At 36.0% G+C, this 23530-nt stretch overlaps 1 protein-coding gene across 1 annotated transcript in view; it reads right to left on the bottom strand.

Annotated features, from left to right (window-relative positions):
• GUCY1A2 (guanylate cyclase 1 soluble subunit alpha 2) overlaps window positions 1-23530 on the bottom strand; it is a 335038-nt gene that overhangs the window by 29089 nt on the left and 282419 nt on the right. Inside the window, exon 7 of the mRNA XM_047072151.1 lies at window positions 14661-14815. Coding sequence (XP_046928107.1) covers window positions 14661-14815 — 155 coding nt within the window. The remainder of the gene's footprint in view (window positions 1-14660; window positions 14816-23530) is intronic.

The following is a 23530-nucleotide window of genomic DNA, read 5'->3' on the forward strand; positions in this document are numbered from 1 at the left end:
AAAAATACATGGAGGCAAACGAAAGTGAAAACACAATGGTCCCAAATCCTTGGGACACAGTGAAAGCACTTTTAAGAGGGAAGTTTATAGTGATATAGGCCTACCTCAAGAAACAAGAAAAATCTCAATCTAACCTTACACCTAAAGGGAGAAGAAAAGAACAAATGAACCCCAGATTTAACAGGAGGAAGGAAATAATAAAGATCATAGTGGAAATAGAGAGTAAGAAGAATAAAAGAAAAGATCAATAAAACCAAGAGCTAATTCTTCGAAAAGATAAACAAAACTGATAAGCCTTTAACCAGACTCATCAAGTAAAACAGAGAGACAGCCAAAATAATGAAACTCAGAAATAAAAGAGGAAAAATAACAACCTACACCACAGAAACACAAAGGATTTTAAAATACTATGAAAAAAAAATATATGCCAACAAATTGGACAACTTACATTCCTAGATACATACAATCTCCAAAAACTAAACCAGAAAAAAATAGAAAATCTGAACACACTGATTACCAATTCAATTTTCTTACTAATCAAAACAAACAAACAAAACAAGAAACAAAGTCCAGGACCAGATAGATTCACAGATGAATTCTACCTAATATTTGAAGAAGGGTTAATACCTACTCTTCTCAAACTATTCCAAAAAGTAGAAGACTCTGGGGTACCTGGGTTATTCAGTTGGTTAAGCATCTGACTCTTGATTTTGGCTCAGGTCATGATCTCACAATCATTAGATGGAACCCTGCAATGTATTCTGTGCTGGGCATGGAGCTTGTTTAAGATTCTCTCTCTCTCTCTCTCTCTCTCTCTTTCTCTCTCTCTCCCTCTGCCTCTTCCCTACTTGCACATTCATGCTCTCTCTCTCATTCTCTCTTTAAAAAGAAAATAAAAGAGAAAGTAAAACTTCCACATACATTCTACAAGGACAGCATTACCCTAATACTAAAACCAGACAAAGATACCACAGAAAAGAAAATTACAGGCCAATATCTCTGATGAAGGTATATGTAAAAATCCTCAAGAAAATATTAGCAAGCCTCATTCAACAATACATTAAAAGGATCATTCACCACAATCAAGTGGGATTTATTCTAGGAATGTACAGTTGGTTCAATATCCACAAATCAATCAATACACCACAGTAACAAAGTGAATTCCCGTCTTAGTAGATATAGAAAAAACATTTATAAAATTCTAAATCCTTTCATGATAAAACTCAACAAAGTAGGTTTAGAGGGAACATACTTCAACCTAATAAAGGTCATATATGAAGAACCCACAGCTAATATCACACTCAATGGTGAAAAACTGACAGCTTTTCCTCTAAGATCAGGAACAACACAAGGATGTCCAGTCTTGCCAGTTTTACTCAGTGTAGTAATGGAAGTCCTAGTGAAACAATCAGGCAAGAAAAAGAAGTAAAACTCATCCAGATTGGTAAGGAAGAAGTAAAACTCTCACTATTGTAAATTATATGATACTATATAGAAAACCCTAAAGACAGCACCCAAAACTATTAGAACTGACAAATGAAATCAATACAGAGGCAAGATATAAAATTAACACAGAAATCAGCTGCATTTCTAGACACTAAAAACAAAGTAGTAGAAAGAGAAATTAAGAAGACAATTACCTTTATATTTGCACAAAAAGAATAAAATACCTAGGAATAAACTGAACTAAGGAGGTTAAATCCTATATTCTGAAAATTATTAAAAAGAAATGATGAAAGAAATTCAAGAAAGCACAAAAAAATTAAATGCTCATGGAGTGGAAGAATTAATGTTAAATGTCCACACTACCCAAAGCAATCTAAAGATTCAATGTAATCCCTATCAAAATACCAATAGCATGTTTCACAAAATGCTATCCTAAAATGTGTATGGAACACATTTTATTTGTCCATTTATTTGTTTGTGCAACAAATTATCCTAAAATGTGTATGGAACCACAAAAGACCTTGAATAACCCAAAATATGCTGAAAAGGAACAAAGGTAGAGGTATCACAATCACAGATTTTAAGATATACTACAAAGCTATAGTAATCAAAACAGGATGGTACTGGCACGAAAATCAGATCAGATGGAACAGGATAGAGACTCCAGGAACACCCCCATACATAAATGGTTAAATGATCCACAACAAAGAAGGCAAGTATACACAATGGGGTAAAGACAGTTTCTTCAATAAATAGTGCTGGGAAAACTGGACCACTTTCTTACACCATACATAAAAATAAACTCACAGTTGACTGAAGACTTAAATGTGAGGCCCAAATCCATAAAACTTTTAGAAGAAAATGCAGGTATTAATCTCTTTGACATCAACCTTAGCAACAGTTTTCTAGATATGTTTCCTCAGGCAAGGAAGACAAAAATCAAAAATAAAGTATTGGGACTACACCAAAATAAGATTTTGCACAATAAAAAAGGTAGCCTACTCCCTGGGAGAATGTATTTGCAAATGATATATCTGATAAGGGGTTAAGAGCCAAAATAAAGAACTTATACAAATAAACACAAAACAAAAACAAAAAATCTGATTTAAAAACTGGGCAGAGGACATTCTTCCAAGAAGATACACAGGTATGGCCAACAGACGCATGAAAAGATGCTCAACATCACTCATCATCAGGCAGATGTAAATAAAAACCACAATTAAATATCACCTTACACCTGTCATCATGGCTACTATCCAAAAGACAAAATAATAGCAAGTGTTTGTGAGGGTGTTAAGAAAAAGAGAACCCTCATGCACTATTGGTGGGAATGGAAGTTGGTGTAACCGCTGTGGTAAACAGTATGGAGGTCCCTCAAAAGTTAAAACTAGAAAAAGCATATGAATCCAGTAATTCCACTACTGGGTGTTTATCCAAAGAAAATAAAAATACTAATTCCAGAAGATATATGCACCCCCATGTTTATGGCAGCAATATTCACAATAGCTAATGTATGGCACCAACTCAAGTGTCCATTCATAGGTGAATGGATAAAGAGGACGTGGTATATATACAACTGAACAGTATTCTGCCACCAAAGTAATAATAACAATAATAATAATAAGCTCTTGCCATTTGCAACAACATGGATAGACTTGGAGGGTATGATGCTGACGGGAATAAGAGAAAGACAAATACCATATGATTTCACTTAAACATAGAATCTAAGAAGTAAGACAAGCAAATAAAAAAAAGCAAAAATAGCCCATAAATATGGAGAACAAACTAGTAATTGCCAGAGGGGAAGGAGTTAGGGATGGAGGGGATGGGTGAAGGGCAGTGGGAGATAGATACAGGCTTCTGGTTATTGAATGGGGAAGTCATGGGAATAAAAAATAGAGCATAGAGGATATTGTAGGTGGTATTGTAACATGTTGTATGGTGATGGATGGTACTTACACTTGTGTTGAACATAACAAGGTATAGACTTGTTGAGTCACTAAGCTGTACACCTGAAACTAATCTAGCATTGTGTGTCAACAATAATATAAAAAAAAGAATGGGATGAAGCAATAAATGAATTCCAACTGTGTTCCAAGTATTAGGAGATTTATAAACAACATGTTTAATCCCAATGATAATCATCAGGAATAGGTACCCATTTTTAAGATGAGAAAACTGGATCCAAAGTAATTAAGTTGCTAAACTGTATACAGATATTTAGAGCCTGGATTCCAACATAGGCACTCTGATAGTGGAATTTGTACACTCAACCACTACCTCATCTTGTCCACTGTAGATCCCCTAACATGATGAGCAGGAGTTAGTAGGTAACTGGGTTTTAGCAGAAGGGGACTTTGACAGTGAATGAAAAATAGGTATTTTGAAAAGCCCAGAAGTAGATCAACTGTAAAATAAGAAAAGAAAAATGTTTGAAGGTTAAGGAAAACTTCTATCACAGGAATTAAAGAGTCTTTGCACATTTTTAGTTTGCAATTAGCAAGGAAATGGATTTTGCTCAGGCAAATCATTTGATAATTCAAGCCATCTCAAAATTTGCTTCCACTATCCTAAATATAATCAATTATTTTAGTTCCAAAGATCAGTAACATAATGGTAAAAGACAAGTGTTTATCATGTGTGCATTATTTCAAAACTGGGATGAGTGGGAATAAAGATGAGTATAAGCTTCACATTTATTAGAGAAAAAGGGGAAAAACATCAAATATGGAAAACTTAAAAAACTCATTGGCTACCTTTTTTCCCAGAACTAAAACAAGCAATGAACTGCTCTAGGTGAAGAAGGAACGGTTCTTGGCCATTACTGTATGCAACAAGATGACTCACACACTAAGAGTCTAAAAAAGTGAAGATTACCATATAGACCTTGTAGCTCTGATTTTTAAAGTGTTATTCCTTATGTCTACAAAATTGTGAAGTACTCTAATTCCAACTCTTATATGTATAAGACACTCAATTTATATGACATGAAATGTAAAGTGAGTTAAGTAATTACAGGTACATAATGTTCATAGGAACACACTTTGTCATAGTTAACAACTAGGAAAAAACAATTAGGTGTTGATCAGTAGAGGAGGAGATGAATAAGTATTAAAATATAGTGTAGTCATACAATGGAATGTTGCAGTAGATGAACTAGCGCTTATGTTCCATCATGTATCGATCTTAGATATATGACATTTTTTAAATAAAAACCAATGTTTGAGAAATTTTCATATACTGTGTTATCACTCATGCAAATAAAAATATATAAAATTCTGTTGTTTATGGATATTTTTGAGAAAGTTAATGTATAAAACAGTGAACTGTGAAATATATCAAGTTCATGGTGGTGTTTGTCACAATGAAAGGGAGTAAAAATTCCAAAGGAAAAGTTTTATTTTATTAATATCTGAGGCAAATAAAGTATTAAACAAGTGGTGGGGTCATGAGTATTATCCCTTTTAATTTTTAGTACTTCAAAATATTTGTAAAAGTTCAGTGATTTCATAAAACTACTATTTTGGGTAAAATGTGTTTGGAATGAATAATTGAGAAAATTATTTCAGTTCATCATAATATGCAAATGGTTCACACGTGTTTATGATGATCATATAGTCTTACTAAAAACAAAGTGAACATAAACCTCTCTGAAGATTTCCAGATAACCAGACAGAGCATTCTACAGGATTGAATTCAGGAAAGAAAACTAGAAACTTCAAGCTCTCATGAGCTAAACTTTGAGTTTTATATCACAAGTTCCTATTTGCTCTAAAAAGTGTAATTTTGCCTCCTTGTAGAGAACATTCCTGAGAATTTAATCCTGGTGTTTCACTTTCAGTGTCCTAGGAAAGGGGAGGTACACTCCGCACTTGTGCGTTCATAAATCACCTTGTGCAGTGTAGAACACAACAATCAGACATGAGTCAACTGTGTGGAGTAGCACAGGCTAAACCAACTGATCCAGACTCTGAAAACCCAGTCATACTGAGATCATTGCCAGGACCCCAGGTGCAGTGTTTTTAATGGTATCCCAGATTTACATGGATGTCAAAGGTCACTAAGACCACCTGCTCTTCTGAAGCTTGGGAAGACAAGGTGAAATAGCCAAAGGTTAGGAATCCTCAGTATACCTAAGCTGTGCTCCCAGCAATGCAATGGGGGTAGGATTACCCACTTTCAATCAATGGAGTGCTGCCCCTATGTACCACCTGATCTGTTCTCCTTTCCACCATCTTCGTCATTTTTAAAGCACAAATCTGGTCGAGTCACTCCTCTGCTTAAAAGACTTCAATATACTTCCTCGCACTTGGCGTTAGGCTGAAACCTCTTAACATGATGTAGCAGCTTCGTTTTAGCCCACTCCTCCTCTTGCTCCAATACTCTAATTGGGGTTTCTTCACCTCAGCACTAGTCTGTTTAAATTAATTTGTTTTGCTCAGGTACATTTATCATCTAGTCTCTGATCTTGTCCCTGAGGGTAGAGATGGTTTTTATGCTGTTTATCCTTATAATGTTAGTGCCTATCATACTGCTTGGAATGTAGGAGGTTCTCAACAAATGTTTGTTGAAAGAAGGGAAGGAGGAGGAAATGTGGGGAAAGAGGAAGGAAAGGGTTTTTTTGTAAAAGAGAATAAAAGTAAAAATATTTGCGTAAAGTATTAGTAGGAATGACAGGATTTGGGCCCAATTAGAAAAAATATCTTTTAGAATCTATCCATATGGCAGCTCAATGTGTCTGACCATGGCTCCACTTGTTTTCTTTGGTGGGGCGATGGAGGTAGACAATAACAGAATAAAATGTTTTGGTTGAAATGATTCAAGCCTGAAGACCTTATTGACCACCAAGGATCATCACAAACTCAATGTGAAAAAGATTATGATAGAAACAGCACCTAAAGGCACAGATCCTGTGTGGCTTGCAAGGTTTCCTTTACTGCTTATGTGTAAACAAAGCCAGCTACATCTATCCTGTCTCAGCTCAGGGCACGAACTCCTCAAACAGTTAATCCATTCTTTACATGTCATTTTTTAAAATAGAAAAATTTTAAGATGGAAACTGTCAAATCATCTGTAGTATGCCCAGAATTGTGTTAGAAAAAAAAAATGGAAGAAATTTAAAAGAGGCAAAACCCTTATATAAATACCCTTTAAATGACAGGTAGTTCTTATGCAACTTTCTTTTGAGTTTATATTTGAAATTTCAGTTCCCTTTCTCATCACATCAGAAATATGCGTATATATCTTTCATCTAAAAGACTAACCTCTCTCTCTACAGATATATCAAAAGGTTCAAAATATCACCATTTTGTTTATTATTATCTATATATTCACATTTTCTGTCTCAGGGTGTTTGTTTGAGATACAATTTAAAAACCCAAGGGAAATTCAGAGAAGATAGCAAAGTAAGAGGACCCTGAGCTCCCCTCAGCCCAAGGACATGCTAAGATAATGGCCACGTCTGCACAACTGACTCTGGAAACAGCCTGAAGACTGGCAGAGCAGACCCTCCACAACTAATCCCAGAGAAGAATGAAAAGGGTAGGAGCGGTGGAGCTACAGTTGGGAACCAAACTTCCAGTGAGACTAACTATAAATGGAAGGTATGTCACAAGCATAGAGGGCAGTAGGAAACTCAGTGTGGTAACTCAACCCTGAGAAACACCACAGAAGCAACAGTTTAAAAGAGCTTGGATATATGTGAAGGAGATTTATTTACTAATCTTGGAATGTGTTCTGGAGGGGCAGAGATCTTCAAGAGATTTCTTGAGGAAGAAGAGCGCTGGTGGGCATCATTTTTCTTCTCCTCCCCCAGCCTAGGTAGCTGGAAACTTGCAGGAGCCAATGATAACACTCTCCACTACCTTGCTAGCCCTGTGCACCCAGCTTTCACATTCCTTTCCGGCTACACTGATCCAACCCACTCAACTTAGCAGACATCACTCCAAAGCAGCTCCTGCATTGCAACACCCTGTAAGCAGCTCCAGCAGGGACAAGTACCACTCCAAAGTGACTCCTGCCCTGGGGAAGGGATAAGATAACCACACACCCCAGTGCCCTCAGTTCCAGCATCCTGGCCTCTTAGCTGTCTGCTGGGGGAGTAAGCCCTGCCATTCGGTGTTCCAGTAGCTGTGGCAGAGATGCTAACTGTAGACCACTGGCCCCATTCACCAATAACAGTCTCTGAGACTTGCAGGGAGAAAGCCCTGCCCTTTGATGTACCTGCAGTTCTGGCACAAATCCCAGCTGCAGACAGTCAGCTGGACTTCTAACCCTGCCCACTAATGAGCCCACAGCGGCCTCGGGCCTCTCAACATTGAGGAAACTAACCACCCCCCCCCCACATTCACCACACAATAGTACACCAACAGCAGGCAAACCTAGTCATTGCAACAGGCCTGGATAGAGACAATCATGGCTCAGCCAAAATGGGACGTGCATGCAGCCCACAGAGGGGACACTCCTGGAGCAAATGGTTCTGGTGACCAGGGGGACATTACTATAGGACACCACATGCCCTCTTCTACACAAGGCCGCTACTTTAAAGACCAGGAGACACGGCTGACATAATACATAGGAACAAACACAAAGAGTCGTGCGAAATGAGAAGAAGGAATAGGTACCAAATCAAAGAACAAGATACTATCATTAAAATAAACTAGATGAAACAGAGATAAGCAATATGCCTGAAAAAGAATTCAAAGCAATGGTCATAAAGATATTCAGTGGATTTTGGAAAAGAGTGGATGAAATAAGTGAGAATTTCAACAAGAAGAAAATAGAAAAAATAACCTCTCAGAGATAAGGAATTCAATTAATAAAATAAAAAATACACTATAGAGAATCAGTAGCAGATGAGAGGATGCGGAAAAATGGATCAGCAATCTGGAAGACAATGTAATGGGAAGCATCCAAGGTGAACAGCAAAAAGGAAAAAAATAACAATAAATGAGAAAAGGTTAAAGGAACTCAACAACATCAAGTGTAATAACATTCATGGTATAGGGATCTCAGAAGAAGAAGAGATAAAGAAGGACAAAAAAACTTATTAGAAGAAATACTAGCTGAAAACTTCCTGAATCTGGGGAAGGAAACAGACATCCAGGTCCAGGAAGCACAAAGATCCCAGGAGGCCCACAAAATGACAAATAATGATTAAAAGAGTAATAAGTAATGATAAAGAGAAAATATTAACAGATGCCATAAAAAAAAAAAGTTTCCATACAAGTGAAATTCCCTAAAGCCATCAGCTGACTTGTCAGCAGAAACTTTGCAGGCCAGAAGGGAGTGCCATGATATATACAAAGTGCTAAAAGAAAACAAACAAACAAAACAAAACAAAACTACACTAAGAATACTTGATCCAGCAAGGCTATCATTCAGAACAGAAGGAAAGATAATTTCCCAAACAAAAGTGAAAGGATTCGTCACCTTTAAACCAGCCTTATATAAAGTTTTAAAGAGAATTCCTTAAGTGTAAAGGAAAGGATATAATTAGAAATAAGAAAATTATGAAAGGGAAAATTTTGAGATGTAAAGCAAACATATGGTAAAAAATAGATTTAGCACTTAATAAAGTCAGTATGGAGGTTAAAACACAAAAGTGGTAAAAATCAATTGTATCTACAAAAATTAGTCAAATACACAAAACAAAAAGATGTAAAATGTGACATCATATACATAAAACATGGAGGGTGAGTAAAAATTTAGCGCTTACAGTGTGTTTGAACTTAAGAAACTATCACCTTAATATAGACTGCTAGATACTTAAGAAGTTACAATGAACACAGTAGTGTGTGGGTGGCTCAGTTGGTTAAACATCTGACTTTGGCTCAGGTCATGATCTCATAGTTCATGGGTTTGAGCCTTCTGTCAGGCTCTGTGCTGACAGCTCACAGCCTGGGGCCTGCCTTAGATTCTGGGTCTCCCTCTCTCTCTGCCCCTCCCCCACTTGCACCCTGTCTCTCTCTATCTGTCTCAAAAATAAACATTAAAAAACATTCAAAAAAGAAGTTATATGTGAACACAATGGTAACAACAGATCAAAAACCTATAATAGTTACAGAAAAATACAGAAGTCTAGGGGCGCTTGGGTGGCTCAGTCAGTTGAGCTTCCGACTTCAGCTCAGGTCACGATCTCGCGGTTTGTGAGTTCAAGCCCCGTGTCAGGCTCTGTGCTGACAGCTTGGAACCTGGAGCCTGCTTTGGATTCTGTGTCTCCCTCTCTCTTTGCCCCTCCCTCACTCACACTCTGTCTCTCTCTCCTTCAAAAATAAATAAACATTAAAAAAAATTTAAAAAAATAGTCAAGCATAACACTAAGCAAAGCCATCAAACCACAAGGGAAAAGATCAAGAGAAGAAGAAACAGGGAAGAACTATAAAACAAACAAACAGAAAACAAGTATATACCTACTAATCATTACTTTAAATGTAAATGATCTTAATATTCCAATCAAAACATATCGGATGACTGAATGGATAAAAAAAAAAACGAGACCCATCTATATGCAGCCTACAGCTATCTCACTTCAAACCTGTAAACACATACAGACTAAAGGTGAAGAGATAAAAAAACATATACCATGCAAATGAAATTGCACAAAGGGCCAGTGTAGCAATTCTCATATCAAAATAGGCTTTAAAACAAAGACTGTAGAGCAAGAGATAATGAAGCACTATATAATGATAAATGGAACAACACATCAAGAGGATATAATAATTGTAAATATCTATTCACACAACATAGGAACACCAAAATACATAAAGCAAATAATAACAGATATAAGAAGAAACTGACAGTAATACAATAGTAGTAGGGGGCTTTAACACCCCACTTACATCAATGGATAGATCATCCAGATAAATATCAACAAGAAAACAGTGGCTTTGAAACACACATTCTATCAGACGAAGCTGACAAATATACAGAACATTCCATCCCGCAACAGCAGAATACATATTCTTTTTAGGTGCACATGGACTCTCCAGGATACAACAGATGATAGGCCATAAAGTAAGTCTCAGTAAATATAAGAATATTGAGCTCATATCAAGTATGTTTTCCAACCACAGCAATATGATACTAGAAATCAATTATAAGAAAAAAATGTGGAAGAAACACACCAGCATGTGGTGGAGGAGAAACAAAATGCTACTCAACAATGAATGGGTCAACCAAGAAATCAAAGAGGAAATCAACAAACACCTGGAGACAAATGAAAATGAAAACACAACAGTCCAACACCTTGGCATACAGCAAAAGCAGTAAGAGGGAATTTTATAGTAATCAGGCCTATTTCAAGAAATAAGAAAATTTTCAAAGAACCTAACCTTACACCTAAAGAAACTAAGAAGAAAAGAAAGGACAAACAAACCCAAGGTTAGAAGAAGAAAAGAAATAATAAACACCAGAGCAGAAAATAACAAAATAGAGACTAAAAGAACAATTGAAAAGATCAATGAGACCAAGAGTCAATTTTCTAAAAAAATAAAATTGATAACACTTTAGCCAAATTCATCAAGAAAAAATGAGAGAGGTTTCAAATAAAATCATAAATGAAGGAGAAGAAATAGCAACTGACACCAGAGAAATACAAAGGATAAGAGCATATTATGAAAAATGATATGCCAACATAGTGGACAATTTAGTCAAATGGATAAATTACAGAAACATATAACCTTCCAAAACTGTATTGGGAAGAAATAGAAAATGTGAACTGAGTAATTACTAGTAATGAAATTGAGTTAGTAATCAACCAACTTCCTAATCCATCATACAAGTCCAGCATTAGTGTGACACCAAAACCAGACCAAAAACCTAACAACAACAACAAAAATGCAAAACAAACAAACAACTACAGGCCAACATATATGATGAACATAGTGGTAAAAATCCTCAAAAGACTGGCAAGCCTAATTCAACAATATATTAATCATTGACCATGATCAAGTAGGGTTTTATTCTAGGGATGTAAGGGTGTTTCAGTATGTGCAAGTCAATCAGTGTGACACATCACATTAACAAGAGAAAGGGTAAAAACCGTGTGTAAAGATATGCAGATATAGTATTTGATACTTTCAACATCCTTTTCTGATAAAAACTCAGTGAAGTATCTCAACATAATAAAGACTGTACACAGCAAATCCATAGCTAACATCATATTCAATAGTGAAAAACTCGGAGCGTTTCCTCTAACATTAGGAACAAAATATGGGTTCCACTCCTCCCACTTTTATTCAGTGGAGTTCTGGAACTCCCAGCCATCATAATAAGACAAGAAAAAGAAATGAAAAGCATCCAAATTGCTAAGGAGGCAGTAAAATTGTCACTCTTTATAGATGACATGTTACTATATATAGAAAACCCTAAAGGCACCAACAAAAAACTATTACAAGTGATAAATGAATTCAGTCAAGTTGCAGGTTACAAAATCAATATAAAGTATGTGTTGCATTTCTATACAGAAATGTAAAAGTTGCGGAAAGAAAATTTAAGGACACAATCCAATTTACAGTTGCGCTGAAAGGATATAATAATTAATCAAGGAGGTGAAAGACCTAATCTCTGAAAATTATAAAACATTGATGAAAGAAATTGAAGATGAAACAACAAACGTAAAAGTATACCATGCTCATGGATTTAAAGAATTAGTATTGGTAAAATGTCCATATTACCCAAAGCAATATATAGATTAAATGCAATCTCTTTCTAAATACCAACAGCATTTATCACAGAACTAGAACAAATAAAATTTTTAAAGAACCACAAAAGTTCTCAAATAGCCAAAGCCATCTTGAGAGAGAACAAAACTAGAGGTATCACAATCTCAGATTTCAAGATATATTGCAGACCAATAGTAATAAAAACAGGATGTACTGGCATCAAAAGAGACACACAGATCAATGGAACAGGATAAAGAGCCCAGAAATAAGCCTACTCATATATGGTTGATTAACCTACAATAGAGGAGCAAGAATATATAATGGGGAAAAGAGAGTATTTTCAAAAAATGTTTCTGAGGAATCTGGTAGCTACATGCAAAAGGACGAAACTGGACAATTTCTTACACCAAATACAAAAGTAATCTCAAAATGGATTAAAGGCCTACATATGAGAACTGAAACTCCTACAAGAAAATATAGGCAGCAATCTCTTTGACATCAGCCTTAGCAATGTTTCTCTATGTCTCCTGAAGCAAGGGAAACAAAAGTGAAAATAAACTTTGACTACACCAAAATAAAAAGCTTTTGTACAGCAAAGGAAACAATGAAGTGGCAAAATGAAAGCAAAATAAAAAGGCAAAGGCAACTCACTGAATAGAAGAAAATATTTGCAAATGATCTATGTGATAAAGGGTTAATGTCCAAAATAAAGAACTTATACAACTCAACATCAAATAACAATCTGATTAAAAATGGGCAGAGGATCTGAATAGACATGCAGATGGCCAACAGATACATGCAAAGATGCTCAACATCACTAATCATCAGGAAAAAGACAACAACAACAACAAAAACCAACACCCCCCCCCCAAACAACAACAAAACAAATAATGAGACATCACTTCACACCAGTCAGAATGGCTAGTATCAAAAGGACAAGAAAAAACACATGTTGGAAAAGATGTGGAGAAAAGGGAACCCTTGTGCACTGCTGGTGGGAATGTAAAACGGTGCAGCCACTCGAAGATACTGTGGAGTTTCCTAAAAATATTAAAAACAGAAGTACCATAGGATCCAGTAATTCCACTACTGGGTATTTACCCAAAGAAAAAGAAAAGACTAATTCAAAAAGACATATGCACCCCTATTTTACTGCAGCATTATTTACAACAGCTAAAATATGGAAGCAACCTAAAGTGTCCATCAAGCGATGAATGGATAAGTATGTGGTATACATATACAGTGGAATATTATTCAGCCATTAAAAAACAATGTGCTTTTGCCATTTGCAATAACATTAATGGACCTAGAGTGTATGACACTAAATGAAACAAGTCAGACAAGGAAGGACAAATACCGTAGGATTTCACTTGTATGTGGAATCTAAAAAGCAAACAAAGAAAAGAGACAAACTGATGTTTAAATACAGAGACCAAACTGGTAGTTGCCAGAAGGAGGTGGGTGGAGGAATGGGTAAAATAAAGAGGATTAAGAAGGATTAAACTTCCAATGTGAAATAGATAAGTCACAGAGATGAAAACTACAGCAGAGGGAATATAGTCAATAATACTATAAAAACATTTTATGAAAACTTATGTTGACTACACTTATCATGTGAACACTGAGGAATGTATAGAATTGTCAAAGCAATATGTTACACATTGGAAACTGAAGTATATTAATTATACTTCAGTAAACAATAAACAATAAAATAAAGGAGAATCAATGGCCACTATTTCCACTCTACAGTTTTACAATACGATTTCTTAGTTATCCAAATCATGGCACTAAATTAGTTTGCACACAGATGCCTAGTGTAAATCCAAAGTCTAACATGTAGGAGAGAGTCATGTTTTCTTATTCTAGAGAAGCCCACCCTATCAATGCATTTTTCAATAATTCAATAAATATTTATACAGTGATTATGTGCCAAAAAATGTTTTGTAAGTTCTGGGAAGATAATGATGAGCTGAAGCAGAGATCATCCCTGTCCCTGTGGAGTTTAGTATCTAGTGGGTGAGGGGACATCTACCAGGCACAAAATACAGATACGTTCAGCTGTCAGCTGTATGTATCGAGTTAACAAATATGACCTTTAAGAATAAATAGAGTTTGCAGTTTCACTCTGTGCCCAGTATATATTTATCTTTAGAGAGTTTTTATCTTAATTATTCCAAAGAATAAATGTAGACAAAATGTCTTTTCTATCTCATTCCTTTGGCTTTTATAAATACTGAGGAACATTTTGGAAATGTGAAGACTTCTTGTGTGATGCAGCCACTTAACATTTGTTCTCTTGTCAGAGGACAATGACTGTGGAAAATGACAAACCTGTGTTTCCTCTCAGCCAAGTCAGGCTCTTCGTGCTTGCTCATGATGCAAATAAACGTTTTTGTCACAGTTGCTATCTTTCAGACTGGGTGCATCTATTCATATTACCTCAGAGAATGAAAGGATCAAACACAAAAAATACAGCGTCTCACAAATGACAGGATATCGGCTCAAGGCAATGTCAACGACAGGAGGAGGTGGAGGCCAGAGAACACTTACTGGTAAGTGGTAGGGCTGACGTTGATGCGCCGAGGGTGACTTCCTGATTCGAATTTGCTTGCCAGAGTGACATTATTTCCAAACAGGCAATATCGTGGCATTCTTACCCCAACAACTCCAGCGAGCACAGAACCTGAGTGAATGCCTATCCTCATCTAAAAGAAAAAGAAAGAAAAATGAAAAGGATATATTTATGTTTTTCTTTCGGTATGCAATTCTTTTAAGGAGAGGTACTACTGCTAATTATGTGAACCACTGAACTAGGATCTCCTCAAAGACAGAAAGTTGGTCTTGGTCATTTTTGTGAGCCTGGTATCTGGACCATTATAGTGGCAGTGAACATGAATACTATGGAATAAATAATAAATTATAGGAAAAAATTGTATTTAATTAGCTACAGAAATCTGGTTATACTACAGGTCAGATCACTTTTCATTTGTACACATTTTCTAACACATAAAAAACTTATTATTTGCCCTCCATTTACTCTCACATACAACCCTATTTTTTCCTTCATAAAATTAAGCACAATTATAAATTAAATATGTATATTTCTGTTTATTTTGTTTAAATGTTGGGTTGTCCTAGGAGAGAAGTATCCATATCTTTTTTCTTATTGCTGAATATTCAGTACTTAATATTATACCTAGAGCAAAGTAGGCCCTCAATGGTAAGTGATAAATGTTGAATAAGTTGAAAATAAGTGATAAATGTTGAATAAGTTGAATAAGAGTGTCAAAACTCTTCAACATTGTATTAAAATGGAGTTATAGAGAATTTAACCCTTGTGCCAGTCAAGAAGTATCTATTGAAAACCCTGAAAAATAAATTAAGGGCTGTATATTTTACACTCTGTGAATCTGATAACTGTTAGTCTGTCCCATGCCTTGGAGGAGTCCTCAGTGTGAAGTCAATATAAACTTCAGTGTGATTACAGCAATGAAGTTGCATGTACATGGTCTACACCAAAATAGCTGAAGCTAATGTTGACCAAGTGGGGAATGGGATCCTTAGTCCCAGGGGAATGTGGAAGAGAGGGAAGCAATCTGATCCCTAGGAGCTACTATGTAAGTAAAGTGTTACTCCTTCACTACCATGTCTCCTTCTGTCCCTATAGTTGTGAGGACAAAAAGTCATTCTGAGACTAACCTTTGTCATAAAACTGGAGACTCCTGCATACATCAACTATTGATAAGACAGGCTGAAATCATTGTGATATAGCTGCATCTCTTAATAACCTCTTCATCTAATTTTTAAAAAGTGATTCTAACATTTATTTTGAAATCAAGTACTAGTGAAAGAATATTTTTCTTTATTCTTTTTTTATATTTATATATATTTATAAAGAATAACTTTATATTTATAAGTAATAAAAATTTTCCCCATTAGTGTGAACATACACCAGTATATATATAAACAGACTAACAGAAGAGGAAGTCAAGGAAGACTTCCATGTATATACAGGTGATTGATATATAATAGAGTTGGCATTTCAGATTAGTGAAAAAAAGACGGCATTTCCATTAGGATGCTACAGATCAACTGTGTCTTCATGTTGAAAAAAATTTCAAGCAGAGTAAAGATCTGAATTTAAAAGGCACAACTTTACAGCTTTAAAAATAATTGTTTTAATTAAGGTAAAGGTCAATGTGCAATATAAGTAATACTCTAAAATACAGAAATCCTAAAAAGTATAGACTTTTATTAGTCTCTCAGTAACAGTTCCCAGGTGAGTGACCCAGATTGTCAGGAAGCTCTGTTTGGTCAGGGACAGGTCTTATCATTGTGTTCCTCCTCATGCATCATCATATATTCCTTGTTGGAAAACCTGAAGCTGAGTCAGGAGCACTCCCATGTTCCAAGTCATGATGGGGCAAGATAGATAGTGCAAGCTCAAGGGAAGGGTCATGATGTTACCATTTAAGGTGCTCTTCATTCCTTTGGGTAGATCCGGACTTACATTTTCTATCAATTTCCTTCTGCCTAAAAGATTTCTTCAAACATGTTTTTAACTGTAGGTCCACTGATGATGAATTCTTTCAGCTTTTGTATGTTTGGAAAGGTTTTTATTTTGTCTTCCTATCCAGGTATTTTTGTTGAGTATGGAATTCTAGGTTGACAGCTTTTTCTTTCCTTTTAGTGCTTTAGTGATGTTGTTCCATCATCTCCTCCTGTATATTGTTTCCTATGAGAACACTGCTGTCGTGCTTATATTAACTCCTTCATACGTACTAGATCTCTTTCTGTCTTTTTCTAGTTTTGCAAAATTTATTTAAATAATTTTTAATTAATAAACATATTTATTTTTTTTTTGAGAGAGAGACAGAGACTGCACAAGTGAGTGAGGGGCAGAAAGAGAGAATCCCACAATATGCAGAATGAGAGGGAGAGAGAGGGACAGAGAGTGTAGAGCCCAAGCTCACCTGAAGCAGGGCTCAAGATCACCCAATGTAGGGCTCAAACTCATGACCTGTGAGATCATGACCTAAGTCAAAGTCAGGTGCATAACCAAGTGAGCCACCCAGGCACCCCCTGCAGAATTTAGTTATGATTTTCCTAGATGTTTTCTTCATGCTTCTTGTGTTTGGGATTTGTTGAGTTTCTTGAATCTGTGAGTTTGTAGTTTTCTTCAGATTAGGAAAAACTTCAGCTATTTCTTCTTCAGATATGTTTTCTATACACCCCTCTATCCCAGTAACTCCAATTATATGCATATTGGGATACTTGAAGTATTTCCATGGAAGACAGATAATTTAATCATTTAAATTACTTTTTCTGTTTATTTTGGATAACTTCTATTATAACGTCTTCAGATTTATTAATTTCTTCCTTTGTAATGTCTAATCTTTTGCTAACCCCATCCACTGCATGTTTAATCTCAGACATTGTGATTTTCCTCTGTAGAAGTTCAATTTGGGATTTTTCTTTTTCAGGCATCAAATTAACTTTTGAACATATGGAATTTAGTTAAAATAACTATTTTAAAACTCTTGTCTGCTAATACTAACATCTATTAGTCTATTTCAGTGTTGATTGGTCTTTTTCATCATTATGGGTAATATTTTTCAGCTTTGCTGCAAGCTAGTAATTTTTGGTTGAATGTTCAGTATCACAAATTTGACTTTGTTGAGTGGGGATATTTTTTAGATCCTTGTACATATTCTTGAGTTCTGTCTATGGATGTAGTCAAGTTCCTTGGAAACAATTCAGTCTTTTCAAGTCTTGCTTTTTAGGATTTGTTAGGCAAGTCTTGAGCAGTATTTCATGTAGGGCTAATTATTCTCCACTACTGAGGCAAGAACACCCAGAGTACTGTACCCAGTGCCCATGATTTATGAGGTTCTCAGGTCTTCCCGATGGGAACAGGCAATTTTTTCCAGGTCCTTTGTGGGTCCCAGGAACTTTTTCCTCTAGTCCTTCCAGGTGTTTTTCCCTGTTGAGCCAAGGGAATCTTCTCACATAGAAATAATAATCAATGTTGTGCAGAACACACAGGGAGCTCCTTGGAAGAATGCTGGTGGTCTTTGTGCAACTCTCTCCTTACTGGTTCCCTGTGACCTCCAGCTTCCTTGGTCTCCCCAGATTGAGCTCCACCTCTCTGACTGCAGGAATTTGTTCGATGCCTCCTGATTTGCTTCTCCTTGCACCACAGTCTGGATGTTCCCAAAGCAACATACAAGGGAAATCCTATGATTCATCTTATTTGTTTCCTATCTCTCAGGGATCACTGTTATCTATTGCCTAGTGGCCAGTGTCATAAAAACTGTTCTATTGTACTTTTTCCTCCGGATTTTTAATTGTTTAAGGTAGAAGTATGAATCCAGTCTGTTATTCCATTTTAAGTCGAAGCAGAGATAGTACTTTAAAAAAAATTGTCAACGTTTGTTCATTTCTGAGAGATAGAGACAGAGACAGAGACAGAGCATGAGTGGGGAAGGGCAGAGACAGAAGGAGACAGAATCTGAAGCAGGTTCCAGGCTATGAGTTGTCAGCACAGAGCCCAATGCAGGTCTGAAACTCACAGATGGCAAGACCATGACCTGAGCCAAAGTCAGACACTTAACTGACTAAGCCACCCAGGCGCCCCATACTTTTTTATTTTTAAGAAACCTGTCTGAAAAATGTATGCCTATTTTTTTTCTTTTTCTTTTTTTTTTTTTGAGAGACAGAGAAAGGTGCTCACACAAGTAGGGGAGGGGCAGAGGAAGAGGAAGAGAGAGAATCCCAAGCAGGCTCTGTGCTGTCATCATGGAGTCCGACATGGGGCTCCATCTCACCAACCACGAGATCTTGACCTGAACCAAAATCAAGAGTCAGATGCTTAACTAACTGAAGTACCCTACCCAGGTGCCCCATAGGCCTGGTTCTGATGAGCGATTATCTATTTCTTTACCTGAGGTAAAGAAGAAGAAAGAAAAAGAAGAAGAAGAAGAAAGAAGAAAGAATAAAAAAGAAAGAAGAAGAAAGAAGAAGAAGAAAGAAAAAGAAAAAAGAAAAAGAGAAAGAAAACTGCTGAATGGCAATAGTCCTTTTAAACAAGATAATTATAAAGCACCTTCTCTCAAGTTAGAAAGCATTTTGCAATATTATTATATTTCCTTGGGTTTGCTTTTATGAGGCCCATTTATATTAAATTACTTTGTGTAATGAAGGCTTGCCTAAAAAACACCTCAGATGCTAAGACTGTCAGTTTGGACCTGTGATCACTGTATTGATCTTTTTATGCAGGAGGCAAGATACATCTCACAGCCTCTTTACTCTGTGTGTTTTGTTTGAGAAAAAGACTCTGCACCCCCCACACACTACACAGAAGGCTTGTATAGTTCCATTGCTGCCTCCTGTCAAAAGACCTGAGGGTTTTTTAAATGAAATTATCAGAATTAGAATTATTATAACCTAAAAAATGCTAGCAATAAAAACCCTGATATCCTTGGGCAGGGTGGATGGAGAAATGGTCATTTAAACAAACGATTATCTCTTAGAAGGCACAAAACATCATGCACAAAATATCACCAAACATGCACAAAAATATCAATAACCACACAAATAGCACAAATTTGCTGTCATTGTGTCTATCATACAATGAAACAAAACTCAGAGAATTATTTAATTTTGGAAGGAGATAATATTGAGAAATTATAAACTGAATCATCAGCCTCTCTTTTCTTTTCATTTCTTTTTTTTTAAATTATTTATTTATTTTGAGAGAGAAAGAGAGAAAGAATCCCAAGCAAGCTCTGTACTGTCAGCATTGAATTCTGATGTAGGGCTTGAACTCATGAAATCATGACCTGAGCCAAAGTCAGATGCTTAACCAACTGAGCCACTCAGGCGCCCATCTTCTGCATTTCTTTTGACAACTTACTGAGATTTCCCAAAAATTGGGAAGGATAGCAAGAAGTGTTGCCTATGTAAAGAAGGGAATGATTGCCTTACTCAGAATATGTCAGGAACATCGAGCAGTTAGACAAAATAGATACATTCAACTCTCAATGATGAATTTAGATTCCTTTCAGCAAGATTTAACATCATTTAAATAATTTAACCACTCAGAAACATTGGCATCCATCTGCCCAGTATGTCCTCACTAAAGAAGGTCATTTTGCACTAAACCAGTGGTTGTTAACTAGGGACATTTGTGCCCTTCAGTGAACATCTGACAATGTCTTGAGACATTATTTTTATTTTCACAACTGGGATGGGGAGCTGCTTCCATTCTTTTCATCTATTCAGTTGAGCTAGAGATGCCTAGGACAGCTTCCCCACAACAGAGAATTTTCCAGTCCAAAGTAGCAATGGTGCAGAATCTAAGAAATGGTGCAGAATCTGAGAAATGGTGCAGAATCTGCCCTACACAGGCTCCTGGCACCCTATAGGCTCTTAGTATACCAACACACACACGAAATAATAAACGCGTTAATCAGACCAAAGCCTTGATGCGTAACACTAGACTTCACTTTTTAGAGAACATTTATGAAAAAAAAATAGTGTTTGCCCTAGGGATTTATTGAAAAACACAGTAACTTTTGGATCTATCCTGAGGTTAGGATATCTGTTACCCAATCTCCTCTATCTACCTGAAATGTGTGAGATACTGCAAAGCTCTGGGAAACACCAGAGTCCCCACTCATCAAAAGATGCAGTTGTTCTCCTAATACTTCAATGATTATTCATCTGCTGAGGCACATAAACAAGGGCATTTTAAGATAATATTTCTCCCACGGTGCCTAAAAATAGAAGGCTTATAGGGTTAGACCTCAGTTAGACAAAACTGGTTTCATCAAGAAGGAATCTTCGGGTTGGGAGAGCAGCACAGATTCATTACTTGAGCCCTTCATTTTACAAATAAACTCAAGTCCAAAGGAGCACAATGAAAAAGAGCAATTAGCCCGCAGGGGGCGCTCGTGCAAGTTCCCTTCCCATACCTCATGGCGCCCATCGTGGTGCTTATGTGGCAAGGACCCCTTTATAGTTCAGTAAATAGATGGACTAATTCCCGAATGTCCGAATCAGACTGAAACCATGATTAACAGGAGTTAGGAGCTAGCAAGTTATGAAAATCAAATACCAATTTGTGTTGAAATAGTCCTGCTGGAGCAAGACAGAATTTCCAAATTAAAATAGGTCTATAGTAGGAAAAAGAAGAAAGACTTCTGTAGAAAGAGCCAGTTATCTGTGTAATCGTGTTTGCATTTAAGTATCATTCTGAGATTCATGTAGTTGAGATTTTAAGCTTTTAAAAATAGTTAATTGGGGCGCCTGGGTGGCTCAGTGGGTTAAGCATCTGACTGGCTCAGGTCATTATCTCGGGTTCAGGAGTTCAAGCACCGCCTGGGGCTCTGTGCTGACAGCTCAGAGCCTGGAGCCTGCTTCAGATTCTGTCTCACTCCCTCTCTGCCCCTCTCCCGCTCATGCTCTGTCTTTGTCTCTCTCTCAAAAATAAATAAATATTAAAAATTATTTAAAAAATAGTTAATTAACTGTTTTAATAGCCAGGAGACTAAAATCGTTACTCACATTGTTAGGAAACAGGGAAGAAAACAAGTACTTTATTCTTCTTCCAGTATTAGCATGCATTATAAGTTTCATCCAAAAAATATTTCTTTCACTAATAAAAGGAAATAAATTAAATTGATTTTCACATTTTTGTCTCATTATTTTATTAATAACCAATATTTTCCTGACAAGAAAATGTCACTTAATGTTTTAACTTCTAATTTTAAAAGCTCAAGATGCTTAGGCAGAATCCAATCAACTCATAAAACCTCTGTAGTTTTTCACAATTTCTCCTTATTTCCCCCACGTGTAGGAAAAGCAGGGAGAAATCATCTCTGTAGATATGTGGCATTTTTCCTTCTACCAGGGGACTCAGCCTCCAACTGATGGTGTCAAAATGTCATAGTCGCAAGTAATATGCTTGGACAAATAGCACTTTGGGCAAAATGTCTCACTGCATTTACTCTGAACATTACAGAAGTACCACTCATAGATAAATTTCAATTTACAGAAAATACTTGACAAAAAAAAAAAAATGGTTCTCTTTGCCGGTATGTTAACATATAATTTCAGACACAAGATATATGGTGACTTTTATAAAATAAAACGGTAACATTTTAAATAATTGGTACTTTAGAGTTAGGGGACAAAGTGAGTTGGTAATCTTGTTTATGGTGTTTGGGTGGGGAAGGATAAGACCTTAAAAAACATGATTAGGAGGGCATGCCCTGGAATCCTACAAAAGGTACCACTGGCAATGTTATCAGAGACTGCAGGGGAAAGGGAGGGCACTATGGTTCAGCTTCACTGTCACCTTCTCACAGGGTATTGATAACCATGTATGTGATGATTTAAATACATTCGCTGCTAATAAAACACTTAAATATGACTGAATTTGTAGGAGTGTTATTACTAACGCCTTGAAGTAGAATCTGAAATTTACCTCTGTGCAGAAAAAAATGCTTTAAGAATTGTTTTTCAAAGGGAGAAACTGATTTAAGACAATTCATCTCCTTGAGTTAAATATGTGTGCATTTGGGAATAACCAGCATATAATTTAGCAGTTGAAAAACACAGCATTTTGTGCTAGAAATACAGACACTGATAAATCATTAACATAGTGCTATGCTTTAAACACATATGGAACTGCTCATTATAATAAAGATTAATAACATAATTAAAAGATAAGCTTTTTTTTAATTTAAGATGATTGATACTATTTTCTAAGAGCACTTGATTTTTCACTCTGATATGCAGAAAAGAATAAGAAACCTTTATCTCAAGAAACAGCCAATCTTTGGTTATCTAACCTGTGATGCTAAGGGAATACTTACTTTACAAATCACATCTATAACATTTATCAAATCATTCTACTAAATACATCTATATTGTTTAACTGCACAGATTGAAATTTCCTTCTAACTAATATCACAAAGGCACTCCTTGTTAATGGCTCATTTTTTAACAACAAGTATGTTAATTGCTAAAACTTCAAAGCTCTTAGAAGTTTCTGTTTTGAGACTACCACTAAAAAATAATGCTACTGACCAATTCTCTCTCTGTTAACTAATGAAAATCATCTTCTGTCAAAATGCAGATCTTAACAACAGGTAATCTGGAATAAATTTCTAGTCTAAAAGAATCTTTACAATATTATGGATTCAAAAAATGATTTAATAAAAGCTTAAATATGTAGAAATGGCATAAAGGAATTTACAAAGAATTCTAATAGTAAGGAGTGTGTATTCATCAATTTATAAGTTAATCCATCTAAAGTAAAAAATTTACATTAGTTTTTCTTTATATTTTTAATATTTTTATCTATTTATTTGTAACTTATTCTCAAGACCAAGCACCAAAGTCAACCAATAGAA

Source organism: Lynx rufus, unplaced genomic scaffold, assembly GCF_022079265.1.
Source record: "Lynx rufus isolate CCGP_SWC_20201006 ecotype Redwood Valley unplaced genomic scaffold, mLynRuf1.p SCAF_9, whole genome shotgun sequence".
NCBI lineage: Eukaryota > Metazoa > Chordata > Mammalia > Carnivora > Felidae > Lynx > Lynx rufus.